General features: G+C 41.4%; 1 protein-coding gene across 1 annotated transcript in view; it reads left to right on the forward strand.

Annotated features, from left to right (window-relative positions):
• Positions 1 to 12444, forward strand: part of syt3 (synaptotagmin III) — a 41826-nt gene extending 29382 nt beyond the window's left edge. The window contains exons 8-13 of the mRNA XM_085405293.1: positions 1131 to 1349; positions 3577 to 3697; positions 4941 to 5112; positions 5806 to 5935; positions 8699 to 8792; positions 9270 to 12444. Of these exons, the coding sequence (XP_085261419.1) occupies positions 1131 to 1349; positions 3577 to 3697; positions 4941 to 5112; positions 5806 to 5935; positions 8699 to 8788 (732 nt within the window). The 3' untranslated portion in view covers positions 8789 to 8792; positions 9270 to 12444. The remainder of the gene's footprint in view (positions 1 to 1130; positions 1350 to 3576; positions 3698 to 4940; positions 5113 to 5805; positions 5936 to 8698; positions 8793 to 9269) is intronic.
• The last annotated feature ends 4306 nt before the right edge of the window (positions 12445 to 16750 follow it).

Genomic DNA, 16750 nt, shown 5'->3' on the forward strand with positions numbered 1-16750 from the left:
AATAGAGCATTAAGAGTTGCCAAACAAGTCGCTGGTTTTCATGAATTTATCTTCAGAAATGTCTTGTGTTTTTAGCTGGAATGAAAGAATCAATAAAAAAGACTCAAATGTGAAAATAACTTATATATAAAAGAGTAAATCTGCAGATTAAAACAGAAAAAATTCCTTTGCAAGTACTTATTATTCTGCATGAAAAGTTACAAATATAAAGAGAATCGGTAATAAAACAAAAATGGATGGATGGATGAAATGATGATATTAAAAATTGTTATTACTGTATTATAAATTAACACATCAGGTAACGGCCCTTAAAAAGATATAAGTCTGTAGCTACAGTGCAGTTCACCTATTACTAGTCTATCAAAGTAGTTCTGCATAATTATTAATTTAAAATAGTCTTTATTTATTTCGTCCTGGTATCGCCCCTCAGTTCAATAGCCTGAGTCGCACAAGCCTGGAGACTGTTTGATAATTGCCTGGCAACAGTCGGTTGCTAGGAGAAATGTGCATTCTCTGACCAGTTGGAAACTGGTTGCTGGCAGTGACTTGGTGAAATTGTTTGCAAAGACGTATATAATGCTGCACTGAAAAAGTACTTGTGATTCCTTTGGTTGCAACCAGGTTGCTGCAGTTGCATTTCTGCACATGTCAATTACTCACCTAGCAACCGCTTTCACTCAGCAGCCTCCAGAAGTTGCCAACAATTCTGTAAGCATGTGGGACTAAAATAAGCCAGACTAGCGCCCTTCAAGCCATTTTTTTCCAGGAGTTGTCTTAGGCAGGAACTACTGGCTTGTAAGTATTCCTTGCACTTATTTGATACCTTAATAACAGAAGGTAACATCAGGTTAAATGTGTTTTGAGTAATTCTAGCTGATGGAATTGCCATTGCTTTTTACTGACAGCATACTATTGAGAGACAGCAATGAAAATATAGGCAGTGGCACTCTTATTACAGTGCAAGTCCAGGGTGTGTGGGCTGTAAAATATAGTAGTCCCTTGCTACCCCTTCGTTCCCCATTCCCACCTGAAAATTTTTTACCTACCTATTAATTATTTCATTACTACAATACGAGTACAAGATATTTACGCAGCTATGATCTAAACAGTAAATTCTGTCTGTCTTTCAGGTCCACAGGAAGACCTTAAACCCAGTGTTCAATGAGACATTTCAGTTTGGCGTGCCGCTGAATGAGCTACATTCCAGGAAACTGCATTTCTCCGTGTACGACTTTGACCGCTTCTCCAGACACGACCTGATAGGCCAGGTAGTGGTGGACAACCTGCTGGACTTCAGCGAGGGCACCGGGGACAAACCCATCTGGAGGGACATTGTGGAGGGCACTGCGGTAAGAAATAACCCAAAATAGACATGCTCATTTGGAGGAGATGCCCACTGTAGATTAGATTTGATGAAATTTGAATGAGCCTTGTGGTGCATTTGGGCCGTTGCAGCTGCAAATTATGGGCCAAAGCTGTGATAAATAGAACTGAAACAGAAATGGGAAATCTGACAGCTTCTATTTGAGATTTAAGGCAGAAGTGGGTGCCGTAACGTTACAAAAATGTATCTCAATTTTGGCCTCGGAAGAAAGAGAAAACAAATATAGCTGTATGAAGGTACAAAAAGGTAGACACAGACACGAGGTGAGTCAGAGTTATTACACCTGTTTTTCAATAGTTCTTATTTTTATTGCATTTTAAACCTCTTTTGTTCAGCTTAGTTTCAGTTTTGGTCATCTCAGTTTTGTTTTTATCAAAACAAGCTTATGTTCACATATGAGCGCATAATGTTCTGCCAGTTAAATGTTATTTTTATATCAGTTAACTAAAAGGTTTCAATATTTATTAAAGGGTTAACATATTGGGAAGTTGAAAGAAGGAAAAAAAGGACCTGCACTGTTTGTTTTTCTTGTACTTTGCTGCTTCAGTTTTACATTCTTTTTCATGTCTCTGTGACAAAGAGAAAAACAATCTCAAGGATTTTAGAACTTTCAATAACTCAAACGTTTAACAAAACCTTTGGCCGTCACTGTCTTGTATTTCCTGTTGGACAAAAGATGCAGTGAAAAAGTTTATGGCCCTGAAAGTAAAGCAACAATTGACTGACGTGCCATGAATTGTTTGCATTTTTCGAATAATGACAACAAAAGTGCAGTAAACTGAAAAAAGTAGTAAATCCTTGGCTTTTAACTGCGTGAATTCTCTCGGGTACACTTGCACACAATAATTTGCAGGTAGGTTATCGAGCAACTGGAAGAACGTGCCACAGTTCTGTGGATTCAAGTTGTCTCTGCTGCATTTTTGTCTTAATGTAATCCCAGACCCACACCATCTGTTTGTTGTTCTGGTGACTCGAGATAGTTCTTTAGGATTCTGTTTGTTTGGGCTCGTCGTCCTGCTTCAGACATAATTTGAAGCCAGTCAGACATTTCTCTGATGGTCATGTATGATGCAATCTCTCCCCAGATCTTCCAGATTTCCCTGAGAGTACAGAATTATGTTAACAAAAAAAATAACATTCAGTTACCAAAATGACAAAAGCATGAAAAGCCACAATAGTTTTATTCTTAAAGACAGCCACTTACTAAATGTGGATGTCTAAATACCTGAATTCTTTTACTTTGAAAATCATTTTCTGAATTGATGTGGTTTGTATTTAATGTCATTAAAAGTTTCAAATATTTGATAAATATGAATAAAAGATGCTTTAAGGCTTCTGCAATTAAACTGGACAATTTTTGGACCGAGTCAAGAATGTTTTATTACTCAGGTTTTGCAGGGGAAATTAAGACTCAAATACTAACACATGTCGGAATCATCTAAAATAAACCCAGCTTGTATTGTATATGTAGGAGGAGGAGAAGTATAGAAATGGTACAGAGCGGAAATGGCCTGCAGCACAGATTAATTCGCAGTCTGGTAAAGTAACAAAGCAGCTCAGAAGAGTCCAGATAGATTACTGGAAGGGCAATGCTAGCCACTTCCAAACTTTATATTAGGCAATGTCCAAGTAGATTTATATGAAATATTCATAGAAGGCTATTAGCAAATTAGATGGAGCAGAGTCTTAAACATTTTTTGGCATGGGGCTTTAATTTATTAAGTAAGTTTAAAGCATCAGCGTCATCGGCGTATTTCAGTGTTTCACTTTGGGAAGTATTGATTAGTGAGCCTCAAAGCCACTAAGGAGCCATCGCATCACTGTGTGATCTGAATACCACCGGTGTCATTACCGAGGTGCCACTGAGAGCACGGGCAGATCAGCAGATAGCACTAGAGGCAGAGATATAAAAAGCCCACATGTCGTTGCTTGTATTTAACTCTTTCCTAGTCAGTGACTTCAGCAGATCGGTGTATGATTCATTTACAGCGACAGCATTTCCCCCGTGCCCAAACACTCCTGCTGTCCACATCGGGACACCTGCTGTCGCGCGCTGTCAGTCACAGATCTAACTCGTTTCAAGCACAGATAGCAAACCACAGAATTCTTATCTCTGTGTTTCTGATGCTGCGTGTGATCTGTCTGACCTCGCCCCATTTCTGATCTCTGTTTGCGTGTATATTGACCTACAGGAGAAGGCCGATCTCGGGGAACTTAATTTCTCGCTGTGTTACCTGCCCACTGCAGGCAGGCTCACCGCTACAATCATCAAGGCCACCAACCTCAAAGCCATGGACCTGACTGGTTTCTCAGGTAAAGAATTAATGCATTCACACACATCATGCTGCTGCAAGACCTCCAGCAAGCACTCTGACTGGAAACTCATTTAGAGGAAAAATATGACAGAAAACAGCTTAAGCGCTGTCTGCAAAAACAGCTGCTGGTGATATATGTTGCTTTCCTGAGTGCTTTTAGCTTTATATCCTGAGCTGACTGATCACTGGCCAGATGTATACCATAATAACTGGCGTGAAGCCCTGTAGAGATATTTTTCTCCTGTGGGTAAACATCACTGGTAAACATGGTGTTAGATCCTTTTCGATAAAATAGTCATTTACATGCCATTTAGCAACAAATGAAGAAGAAAGTCTTCTACAGCAGAGGCCGCCGCCACAGATCAGTGTAATGCGGCTTTGTAACACATGACGGAGGACGCCAACTCCTCTTTCGTTACCGTTATTTCCACTTTCAATAAAACCAACAAGCGTGCATAAAAAATGTTGTCAGAAAGGAATTCCCCAAAACCTAATAAATTACTTACAGGAGCAGACGTAGCGTGACGAGGCAAATTACTACAAATCTTTGCTAAATATTCCCTGAATATATAGAGCATCACCAGATTGACTGTATTTAACTGTGTGACCAGAGCTTCAAGGGGTAGAGGCACCTCAACCATCTGACCTGGAGGCGTTGCAGACGTAGAAATGCGAATCCAAATTCTGATATTTAATTAACAATTATATTAAAAAGAGATTTGAGTTATCCTTCACTTAAGGGCTTGATGATTGCCCTCTCAGATTAAATGAGATCTGAAATGTTAATGATCGCACGCTGCTATTGTTCCTCGCTGATCCCGACATGATTGCGGGCCCGGAAAGATGCTTAAACGTGGCATAAAAACAGAGTCGTGTGGGTGTGTGTGTTTTCCTTGGCTGCTGTCACCAGGCTGCACATGTTGAATGGATAACTGAGGTGATTCAACCTGTGCTGCTTTTCTCCCTTTGTGTTCTTAATCCAGCTTTGCCAAGGTGACTTGATTTTCATGCCTTTTATGCGTTACAGATGCGGATACCTGTGAACATAATACCTAACAGCATTCACAGGAGTCCCCTCTTATCTTATTCTCTCTGCTTCCGCCCCCTGCTTCTCTCTGGCTCTCTCCACCTCTTTCTTCTTCTGCTCCTCTCCACGCCTCCCCCTCTTCCTTTTCCCACCACCTGCTTTCTTTCCCTTCCCATCTTCCTTGTTCTCCCCCCCTCCCCGTTCTCTGCTTCAGATCCGTACGTGAAGGCCTCTCTGGTATGTGACGGGCGGAGGCTAAAAAAGAGGAAGACCTCCATCAAGAAGAACACGCTGAATCCCACGTACAACGAGGCGCTGGTGTTTGACATTCCCAATGAAAATATAGAAAATGTATCCATCATCATCGCAGTGATGGACTATGACTGGTGAGCACGCTGAGGTGTTATTATAGTGAAGCACGCTCCAGGGGATTTCAGATCAATTCAAGCGTTGCTGTGAAGTAGCTGCTTATTGAATGTGCGCTTTTTGCGCATGAGGCGCGATGCTGCTTTTGGGTCATCACATTTTGACGCGCTGCAGCTGTGTTGAACACGATGAGGGGCCCCTTGTGAGTCAGCCTCCTTGTGGATGTTCCCTGTTTTACATAGACGGGCACCTCATGAATAAGAATGATTTATGCTAATAGCGAAGAAGGAAGTGTAACCCTGCCAGCGTTGGGCTGTCTGACGCTTGCAGCAACACTTGGCTGCTTGATGTGTTTGTGTACAAATGTACCGCCTCCCTATTATGTAGCCTGCCCTCCATTTGGCATCTCTATAGGTGTGTGCTTTTGTATGTTTGTGCTCATGCCTGCTTCCTCACTGACAGAGGTTTTATACAGAGCTGTGTGTATTTGTGAGCTGCTATTCAATTCCCTTCCTCAACCGCTGTATTCTTTTCCCAATACTCAAGGTTGATAAATGAGACTCTGCGGCTGCTTCTTACAAGCCCTGTCTCCCTCCTTCTGCTTTTCTAATCCCTCTCTTCAACCGTTTCCTTTTCTAACTGCTTGTTTTTCTCTCTCTCTCTCTGTCTCTCCCATCCTCGCTTCCACTCCTCCTGCCCTTGCTGCGTATCAGCATCGGTCATAACGAGGTTATAGGGATGTGTCGTGTAGGGAGCGAAGCTGAAGGTCCGGGGAGGGAGCACTGGGCTGCCATGCTGGCCAATCCTCGCAAACCAATAGAGCACTGGCATCAGCTTGTGGAGGTAATGAGCATACGAGCGTGTGAGTCTATGCGTGTGCATCTGTGTGCTTTCACTATGAGTACATATGCTTGGGTGCTGAGCATAACTATAATAATTTATACAATATGATGAAAATGATTTAGCATTAGCATAGTAACAGTGACATTAGCATGGAAGAAATGGTACAGTTTGAGTGGAAGGAGTAGCAGTGATAGAATAATTACTCAGCTTTTGTTTAAACTCTTCCTCTCTGATGGTCCCAGGCAGTATTTGTTATTAGAGCACCGACAGGCTGCAGAGCATGACACATTCACTTAAGAAGCCGTATAATATTACCTTGACTTAAAGTGAAGCAGCTGTTGCTGAATTTCATATTTGTTGCAGTGGATTTGCTCACAAACATGGGCTCACAAACATCAGCGTTGCTCTCTTTTATAGATTTTATTAGGTCAAATTTGAAAGGTTAAATCCTCAGAATTTGCTGGTGGTAAGATTAAGAGGACTATTTGCATTTCAAAGTTCTTGACCAAACGTCTCTATTCCACTGAGCTCAGAGTTGTTTAGGTTTTGCCACTGTTAGTGATTATATTTGGGAATCTATTTTCAGGTGGAAATGTCAAACAAAAGCAAAGGCCTTTAGAGGTCTAGAAAAAGAAGCAAAATAAAATTCAAAAACATTCTACCATAGGTAAGAGGTAATAACAAATACTGCCTGGGAACATATGCACTTTCATATGAGAGTTAAAAGTAATTATTACGCAGGATGTGCCATTGTGTGAAACACCTCCTAATCTCTATAATGCATAATTATATGTAGATAAGCTTAGATAAACGTCATCATTTCCAGCAGACAGACTTTCTTATCTTTTTTGAGTCAGGTAAGCTGTTTCCTTACACTGCTCACATCCACCATATGAAACAACAGCTGCTGGCTCTTTCATATTTACGTATATACCTCGCACACTGTTGCACTGTTCCTTTAAAGTGGCAGTTCACCCCAAACTAAACCTACATGTTTGCCTTCGTCATGTAGTGCTGTTCATCTATTTGAGTGAGTCATCCCGTTTTGGAGATTTGACTGTTGACTGTAGAAATGTCTGGCTTCTGCCTGCTTTGCCTTTGATGTGCCAAAAAAGAGCCATATTAAAAAACTCTGCAGAAATGTCTTTTTTTGGAAGACATGCACTGGTTATTCAGGGAAAAAAAATCCTCAGACCTGAGCGGCTTCATGTAGGAGCCATTTTCTTTCTATGAAACAACACCTGCCAGCCAGAGGAAGCGTACAGCCAGCTAATGTTACAGCTCAGCTGAGTGTTTGCATCCTGCCACGCTTTCACAAGCGTGAGCCTCTCGTCACAGGAGGCTGCACCCTTCCCTCTGCTACGGTTGGTGTAGTTCAGTAGACAGAAAAAAAGCATCTCTTTCAATTTCTGGAAAATGACATCTTTTCTGTGAATTTTCAACTCTTTTTAGTTTTTTTTGTTGCCTCTACTGGAAGGTTTTGCATGATTCAAAGATCCTTTTGTGTCTTTTACTGGGGTTTGCAGTACCTTAGTTAATCCTCTGTGTGAAACAAGCCTTTTTGGCAGTCTTACTTTGAAGCAATCCCTCCGTTTAAGCCAACTTTTTCTTCTTTGCTACTCCTTATACACAGAAGGGTTGGTGAGTAGAAAGAATATCTGAAATCAAGTCTTTAGAGACGCCTGAGGTGTCATCTAAAGCCACCATATTAAGACCCGAACTCTTCCACCACATATATTTTTAATTTCTCTTTGGTATTCGGGCACATTGGGGCCCGATGAATGTAAAAACAAAGAATTAACAGATTTTTTTTTACCTTATTTTTATTTTTAAGAAAAATAAGAGCCACATATGAGGATATTCGTTTAAAATTTTGATAGAACAGTAGCAGCATAATGTCCTCATAAGTGGATATCAGGCCCTTGTAGAGCAAAATACTTTAGTCTAAATTACCCAAAATGTGATGTCCACATATGTGGACGCCAGGTCCTAGGAGGTTAAAGAAAAGGCAGTCTGTACAGCTGGACACCAAAACAATAGCTAAACAGCACTGCAAGCCACAGATAAAATAGGTGTTAGATTTGGAGATTAACTAAAACCTTAAATACTATTTTGAGAAAAAAGTCGAAATGTGAAGATTAAAGCTGTCGTTTCAAGTCAAGCGACTGCCAACTCTCTACAAAACGCTTCGTGTACATGAGTTAGTGAAATCGTACTTCAGTAATGGTTTCAGTAGCAATCACACAGTGTGGTGATAAGTATAAGGACATTGAAGAGACGCAGAAAGCTGCATCTAGTCAGAACAAAAAAAAAAACACACAAACTTGGACCAGTTGGCCAGATTTGTACAAAATTAAATATCCGGCAATGGACAGATGCAAGGATGTCGATGTTTACAACCCTCGTGCAATAAAGAGAATGTATGTTGTGTCACAAGACACAATAAGACAGCCGATCAAGTTGCTTCAATAACTCTACGCGTGGCATTTTGCAGAGGGCATATCAGCCGTGGCAGCTGTTAATAATTTTTTTCCTTAATGTTGCCCTAATACTGCTTTGCACTGTAACTCTGTGCATAACACATAAGCAACTACACTTTCCACCTAAAAGTATGATAGACAAAGTAAGATGAGTAGCCGTGGTACTTCAGCATAATGTCTAAAATTTACATTTTCTTTTTCCTTTTTTTTAACTGAATGTATCAAAAGTGTTTTCTTTGTCACAAAGAATTAACATAATTGTCAAACGTATTCTTCCTTGCAGGAAAAAGCAATCGGTACATTTGTGTCAAAGAGTTCCACCACATCCTCCCCGAAGCCACACATCGTGGTGGACAGTCCCCACTCCGATTAAAACTGTGAGTCTCTCCTGACTTCGTTCTTTCCACGCCATGGTTTCTGAGCTATTATTTTCTTGTCATCAGGATATGGTAATTTGTGTCATCACTCCGGTAGCAATAAAATATCTCCTGGAGTTCAGCTTGTAAAGTGGATGCACTTTTTTTTTTAATCTGAAAGTGTAGTACATATCTACAAAATGTGCAGCAGATGCTTCTCCAGACAGATTTACACTGGAAAACTAGTCAAGTCTTTAAAAGCATGACCTGACTGGGAATGTGTGATAAAGTGGAAGCTGTGGAGCTGTCAGATGTAGGAGCTGTAAGGCAGAGTCATGTGTATAATCTCAATGTTATGGGTTATATAATGCATCTCAACCCTCCTCCCTACAAACGTACAGTACTGCGTGCTGTTTATATCTTCTCGACCCCCCTCCCTCCCCCTAACTCACGCTCTTCCTTAATCTGCTTCTCCCCCCTTATTCCTTCTTTCCTCAGATCATCATCATCTCTACAGCTCCAGACTTTGCTTTCTTTCTTCTCATCTGTGAATAATTCTCTCCATCAAAGAAAGAGAGACGTGGAGACACTGCTAGTGTCCAACTGCTAGTGCTGTTCTGCTCCTGCTAATGAATCCTTCAACTCCTGTGCTGTCTTTACTGAGCTGGAGGGGGGAAAAATCAGCTCCATCCATCACAAGCTACACTTTTGAGCATCAGACTACACATTTACAAACACATGTGGACACTTAACGGTACAGTGGACTGAAATCAGGTGTACATTTTGGGATCTAGCGAGGAAACACCCACCCACACACACACACAGACAAATACACAAATACAGAGTTTGTAGTATGTGAGTAGTCCATGTGTGCTTCAGATTAGTGTAGTATTTCATCTAGAAGGAGTGTGACGTGACAAACTTTTTCTCTCTTGAAAACTAAAAAAAGTCAAAAGTAAGCCATCGTAGAATGGTCATTTCAAACAGGACCAAAGGTTCATGCCCTTGTACAGACTACAAAAGAAGAAAATCCTTATGTCAATATTTTTCTTTTAGTGTACAGTATATGCCGTACTGTATAGGAATACATCTCATGTAGTACTAGCAGGGCGAAATATCCACCGTGGATACTCTCGGCCATTTTGGACGCCTTCTCCAGGGTTCCTACCCTCTGGTTTCAGAGTTAACTCGCTTATTTTCCCCAGAGGAAAGATGACGAGGCATCCAGTGGTCTTTATTGATGTCAGAAGAGCGAAAAATGAGGACAGACTCATTGGTCTAAGCATGTTACATAGCCTTGAAATGTGTCCCTCTTCCTCATGCTTTTTGTCACAGTCCTCATGGTGCTCGTTAGTATTTTTTAAATTATTTTGCTCTGTCATTTGTGTGAAACAGTATACATGCAACCATGCGGAAATGAGTTTATTCATGCCATTTTTTTTACGGTCCACTGAGGATGAGATGATGCGAGACACGAACTATTTGATCGACACTGGCTTTCAGGCCAAATCGCCAGACTTTTCCTAATGTAGGACAAAACGGGTTCAACGAATCCTGGCTTTAGGATTGGACCAGCATCTGTTTGGAGTGCACTAGCTGGAGGATGTATCCCACACCGAAGGATATCACCACTCTAATTTATTTTTCAATCATTCCAGGACAATGTGTTTTTTGTTGTTTTTGTTCCTCAAGCTTCAATTGACAAAATTATTAGTCCATATCATGTCACCGACAAGACTTTAGGAGGACACACACGTCCGTGTTGCTTTTATTAGTGTGTGTTTCTGTGTTTGTGGGCGTGTTTGTTTTGTATCGTGTGTGTCTGTGCGTGTGTGTATGCCTGCGTGTCACTGTGACCTTGTGTGTGACACGTTTTTGTGCTCACCTCCTCCTTTTCCTCCTCTCCCGTGTCCTTTTCCTGTCTTGCCTCCCTCGCTCCTCGAATCCCGGCATCCACAGACTGTCTTGGAGCCAACTTTGTGTTGTGTCTTTACAAGGAGCTATTTTCTCTGTGTGTGTGTGTGTGTGTGTGTGTGTGTGTGTGTGTGTGTGTGTGTGTGTGTGTGTGTGTGTGTGTGTGTGTGTGTGTGTGTGTGAGTGAGTGAATGTGTATGTACTATACGTGCCTCATTGCACTAGGTGGGGAAACACTGTCTTTCATAGACATTAGTTTGTATTGTCTATGTCGTCTCTGAAATCAGCTGCCAATCATTCAGCCCTTCTCTCCTCTCTCACCCTTTGCCTGATGTAAGTAACTGTGTTGATTGTGTACTTCTTTCAGTAGTTTGTGTACTGTATGTCCGAGGGAAAATCAGGACGGCACTGGGATTGATCATTTTAATTGTTGGGTGTGTTTTGATTACATTCATGAGAAGGAAGACAACAAAAAATAAAAGGTTTAAGGGAAAAAAAAACAGATCAAGATAAATTTAGATCCCCATAAAGGCGAGACATCAGGGAGGAGGTGTTGTGAGAAACGAGCGCTTGAAATATCTGCACTACTTGTGTAAACCGATACAGACTTTTCAAAGCCATGTCTGTCACCACACTGTAACCTCAGCAAAACAGTACAACACCTCACTGCAGCTACTTGTATTGTTGCCATTTCAGTCTCATCCTCACGTGCACAAACACACACGTGTGTGTATTTTGTGCGTGCAGTTTGGGGATGGGGGGGGGGGGGGGGTCTAGTTTTCCTTTGGATCAGTGAAGGTAGCAGGAGGTTATAATTACATCTGAAAGTATTTTGTGTTGTTTGTCAGATGGGGGGTTATTGATCAGCTTGTATAAGTAGATATGGTATTGATCCATCGGTCTAGAGGCCCCATAAACTCTCCTCCTTTCCCAGCCTCTCTCCTTCTCTCTCTGCTTGTGTCTACCCTATTTAGCCCTAGTGTTACTGCCTTGTGATAGACTGCAAAACTCATACTGGAGCCAGCACATTCCCTTATTCTCCTCCTCCCTCTGCCCCCCCCCACCCGCACCCCCCCCCACCCGCACCCCATCTAAACCCCTCCCTTTCTGTTTCTGTCTGTCTGATTACTCATTTTCTCCTCCAGCAATCCTTACCTTTCCTCCTGCAACTCTCCATCACCTAACCATTTTTCCTGCTCTACTTTTTCCTCCCCAGTTCCTTCAGCTTTCTCCCCCCATCTTGCCCTCTTTCTTTCTCTCTGTGTATGACAACCCCACCCCACCCTTTCCGTCCTCCTCCCTATTCTCCCCCTCGCTGTCTTCTCTCGTTTGTGCAGTTCCGACTGGTCATGGGGAAACATGTTTGCATGCTTATATTAACATGAATGATGTCAACTTGATGCAATGAAAATTATATAAGTGATGCTTTAAGCAAAATCTGACAAAGAACTTGATACTAATACTACTAATGACGACTAAAAGGAGATCTAGCAGATGTTTATCTCTGTGGTCAAAAACAACACTGAAGAAAAAGGATTGTTTATGCTGTATTTATCTTTCTCGAATTGGTATTCCTTTTGATTTTCATTTGTTCTTTTTATATATAATTTATTCAAGAGGTTTACTTTTTTATTGGTTAATGCTGAGTATTTTGATTGAGAGGTTAAGCCAGGGCGATCGTTTCAGTCGAGATAGCTGTACCAGGTCGCAGGATGTCTGTGAATGTGTAAGTAACAGTGTGGCTGAAGTAATGATCATGGAAATAAAGGATATGTATCATCCAGCCTCGTGTTTCTTACTTCCCTTGATGCACTGGGCTGTCACAGATGCCAGGCAGTGTGCTACGTGCTATATATAATATACAAACTTCACAAACTTCTGAGCATTTCACATGTCCACAGTGTATATTTGCCTCAGGCATAGAAGGTAAGACCTGGATAGAGACTGCCTGAACTCTGAACTTTTTTATTTATTTTTTGAGTTTTTGGACTTTCAGCTGTGCATTACGTCGCATGTAATTATTCAGCCACTTTGTCATGAATTCTTTATTGTGGCCACATTTTGCCTAAATGCAACGTGGAGCACCGTCGCCTGCCCTGTGTGCGCACCCACATCTGCACTCCTACTTCTATTTTGTCTCCCTTTCTTTTAGAAAAATCACTCATATCATTTGTCATGTGGTTATTATCCCTCGTTAAAGCCCACCAGCAGCAAGCTGCACCTCCGGTGTTTCGGCAGAAAGCAGAGTGAGGAGGAAGAGGAAGCTCAGATGTGCAGAGGAATGACAGAGAAGGAGGATTAGGGGGGGATTAAACAAATGAAGGAGGATGAAGAACCACAGAATGTCAGCAAGGAAGAGAACAGGAGGAGGAGGAGAACACAAATGGGAAAACCTGGAGGAGAGAGGCGATAGCTGCTTGCAGGATGAGTGGAACTGGACACAGGAGGAGGTGGAGGAAGCTAGTTCTGTATATAGACACACTCATAAAGGGGCACCTGCAGCATACTGACAGTGTTAACAGTTCAAGAAGTGCAAAAAACACACACACACGTGACATCGACCAGTTAGCACAGCTTTAATGGGCTACGCTCTTGAGCAAAAAATGAGAGGAGGGGCTGGGTGGGGGGGGGGGGGGGGGGGGTGCTGTCTCCATGGCAACTTTCCCACCGTGTAAAAAAAATCATTTAGTCGGAAAGACATTTCACTCAGTTCACTGAACTGAAAGAGGCAGAGAGGAGGGAGGGGGGAGCAAGTGAGACACTGGGTGTGGGAGTGTGTGTGTATGTGTGTGTAGCATAGAGCTGTGTGTATCACGCTTGAGGGACAGATCTAAAGGTATCTAAAAGCTGACAGCAATGCATTAACCCTTATTGCAAATATATCTGATTATTAAACATAATGATAATGAATTCACCTGCATCATTAAAGATGTATGCTGTAACTCTGGGTGATGCTTTGGTTTTATAGTTTTCTTGACAGGGCCATCTGCATGGAGCCCAATCTTTATGTAACATGTTGAAATTCACTTTATGCCACGACATTAAACCTGTGTCTCCAGCGCGCCGGAAACCTTTACGTGACGCCCAACTTTTGCTTTCTCATTTTGAAAGTACGCCAACCACTTATTATGCCACGTATACAGTTTTTAACATTTTATTCCAAAACTATAAATAATACCCGAAACCTTTCAAAATAATGAATTCAATGAATGCATGCAAGTGGAAACTTCAGCCAGCAGGGGTATTAGAGGAGCCTGCCTCTGCAGGGGAGCAGTGTATTAATACAGGAGTGAGCCCCAGGATCTGACCTTCTCTGCAAACTGCTGCCATGGAGGAACTTGCTATTCACCTGATGAGCACAAACTTATGTAAAACATCCACTGACATTAAATTGCCGCATGCATGGCTTTAAATGATGAATGCTCGGGAAGTTCTGTACAAGATTAGAAACTGAGGTAAAATCCATAATTAAACTCTGTTTTATTACTTTTCATTGCTGGTCCATGATTTGACAGAAAAAGGTAATTTTCTATGAAGATTTTTAAAAATACTATCAGATCTAATACTCTGTGCAGGAGTGTGTCCAGCGGAGCTCATGAGACGGAGCTGTCTAACCAAAATATAACTGAATTAATTATCTTTGAACTAATGACACAAATAAATTTTAACGCATTCATTTAAATATGTCTGTGTTACTCCACTTTCTGCTTCCACCTCACTATATGTTGGATCCAAATATTGCATTTTGTTCTCCATGTCATTTATTTTAAAGCTTTTAGATATGATTTTAAAACACAAATTTAAATGTTGCCTTTTTTTTATATGTTTTTGTTTTATTTTTTGTTTTTTAATAGTTTTTTATGGTTTAAAGTGATTTACACATTAATGAATAATTGTGATCTAACAATATAATGCCTGTGCTTCTGGAAAGGCCCCTTCCCTTTACTTCAGGCACCTTATTTATTGCTAAAACCTTTCTTAAGTCAGATTTTGACATTGCTACTTTACCACTTTGCAAAACAGTTATTCAATGCTGAAGAATTTTCAGGCTCTTTTGCAGCACAGTTTTTACGTATTACATTGTTTCAGGTTGCACAAAAGCCTACAAATCACACCTAAGGTTTTCAACATAAATTTTTCTACATTGGATTTATTTCTGATCAAATATTACGATTTCCTGTTGGCCACTTTTCCTTCACATTCATGGAAACGCCTCTGGTAACCTATTTGTCTGGTAACCTATTTGTGTGGATGCCATTGTATCAGCATGCTGGCTGTGATTACCTGTTGTGAGGCGACCATCTGGCCCTCAGCATCCCAGCTGGGTACCAATGTCAGGAGACGGATTGTCTTTACCATACCACCTGGACCTTGCAGACATAGATAGCTACAGCACCAACTATATTTCTGATTCATATTGTATTATGTAATTCTGTGACCAAACAAGGAACATAAGAGGAAAAAAAAGAAAAGAAAACACTGTCTGGTCTTCCAAAGGCATACACTGAAAGCAGGCCTTCTGTAATTGCTTGGCAACTGCTGGCATTGTGTGTGTTGAAGTTCAAAGCAGCGAGACACACTGTATATTCCTCTGAGCGGCAGAAAGCATCAGAGTTGCAAAGTAAAGGGATGCCTACGCAGGCACACACACACACACACACACACACACACACACACACACACACACACCATCCATTCTGTCAGTTTAATTTGGCCATGATGCTCATTCAAAATAAAAAAGCTCTGTGGAGGAGCTAATGTTTGCATCCAGGGGGTAGCCTTGGGCATAAACCCTCCCTCAGATGAACTTTCTTTAGGTCGCCTGAAGTGTTCTTGCTTACTGACGCCCAAATAGAAAAGCTGCTTGAGCCCACAGCTTGTTGCCCTCCTTAGAATTTAGGTTAAATTGATGTGGAGCATTGTTTCTGTGGGAGGGTTTGAGCTTGATTAGCTCTGAAGCGCTTTGCTGAATGCTGTGCTAAGCTGACTGACTGGCTGGCATTACCACAGGGAAGGGGATGCTATTGTTGGACCCACAGAAGCAGCATGCCGATGTGTTACAACTACAGGTTAGCCTCTGGTGTATTGTGCTGATCTGACAGCAGTTAATGTGCCGATAGCTGCTGTGGTAATTATGGTCTTGTTTCCAGCACTGAGGTTGCAAGGGGAATGTGAAAGCCCTTTTATAGAACAATGAAGTTATGAAACCATGAAATCCAGAAAAAAGCAACAACTAGGTTAAGAATGTCAAGCCAAAAAATCACAGGCCATGCTTTGTGGTGAAGATGTTTTTCTCAGTACCATGGATTTTGTCTCGGTATCTTTTCCTATATGTAACTTACTCTAAACATATACCGAATATAGATAAACAGTCTAACACTAAATTAAAGGAACTTTAAGTTAAAATGTGTAGCCTGCTCTCTGATAACACCATCATCGGTTCATCATCACTAGATATTTGCTGACATCTGCTGGAGGTCTGGATCACAAGCACTTGGATATCTCCAGCGTTTGTACTCAGAACCCTATTCGAAACACAAAAAAGAAAATAGTCTGGGTTTTTTTTTTTTGGGGGGGGGGGGGTTGGTGGTGGTGGTGGGGGGTTGCTGTGGCAACACTCAAAGATTTCAATTTCTGTCTCTTCAGTACTGAGCATAAGTTTGCATTAAGCAAATTAATGTGTGATTCCTGTCCTTTGGACTTCGGGAAATTTCATCTGAATGCACCTGCCATTGTTATCTGTAATAGTCAGCTGTCTGGATTTTTCTTGTGTAGATTTCAGTTTTACCCTTGGGGAAAGCCCTCTGGCTGCCTCAGGTTGGTCATTAGATAGATTTAAGGAAAGCTAACTGGACCCTTTCCTCATCACTCAGGCACTGAAAAGCAAAGATGAGGTTTAGAAGTCTGAGCCAAGACAATATTCACTGATGACCCTGCACCTCCATGTTTCATTATGTGGAGCAATATATATTGAGGGCATTTCATTTTCAGTAATTGCTTACAAGCAGCCAGATAGCAGAGACGTCTGGGCCTGCTCTGGGCACTTACACATCAGTTATGGCAAT

Source organism: Rhamphochromis longiceps, linkage group LG4 (genome assembly GCF_057381845.1).
Source record: "Rhamphochromis longiceps isolate RC_006_pf linkage group LG4, R_longiceps_female_GT1.1, whole genome shotgun sequence".
Lineage (NCBI taxonomy): Eukaryota > Metazoa > Chordata > Actinopteri > Cichliformes > Cichlidae > Rhamphochromis > Rhamphochromis longiceps.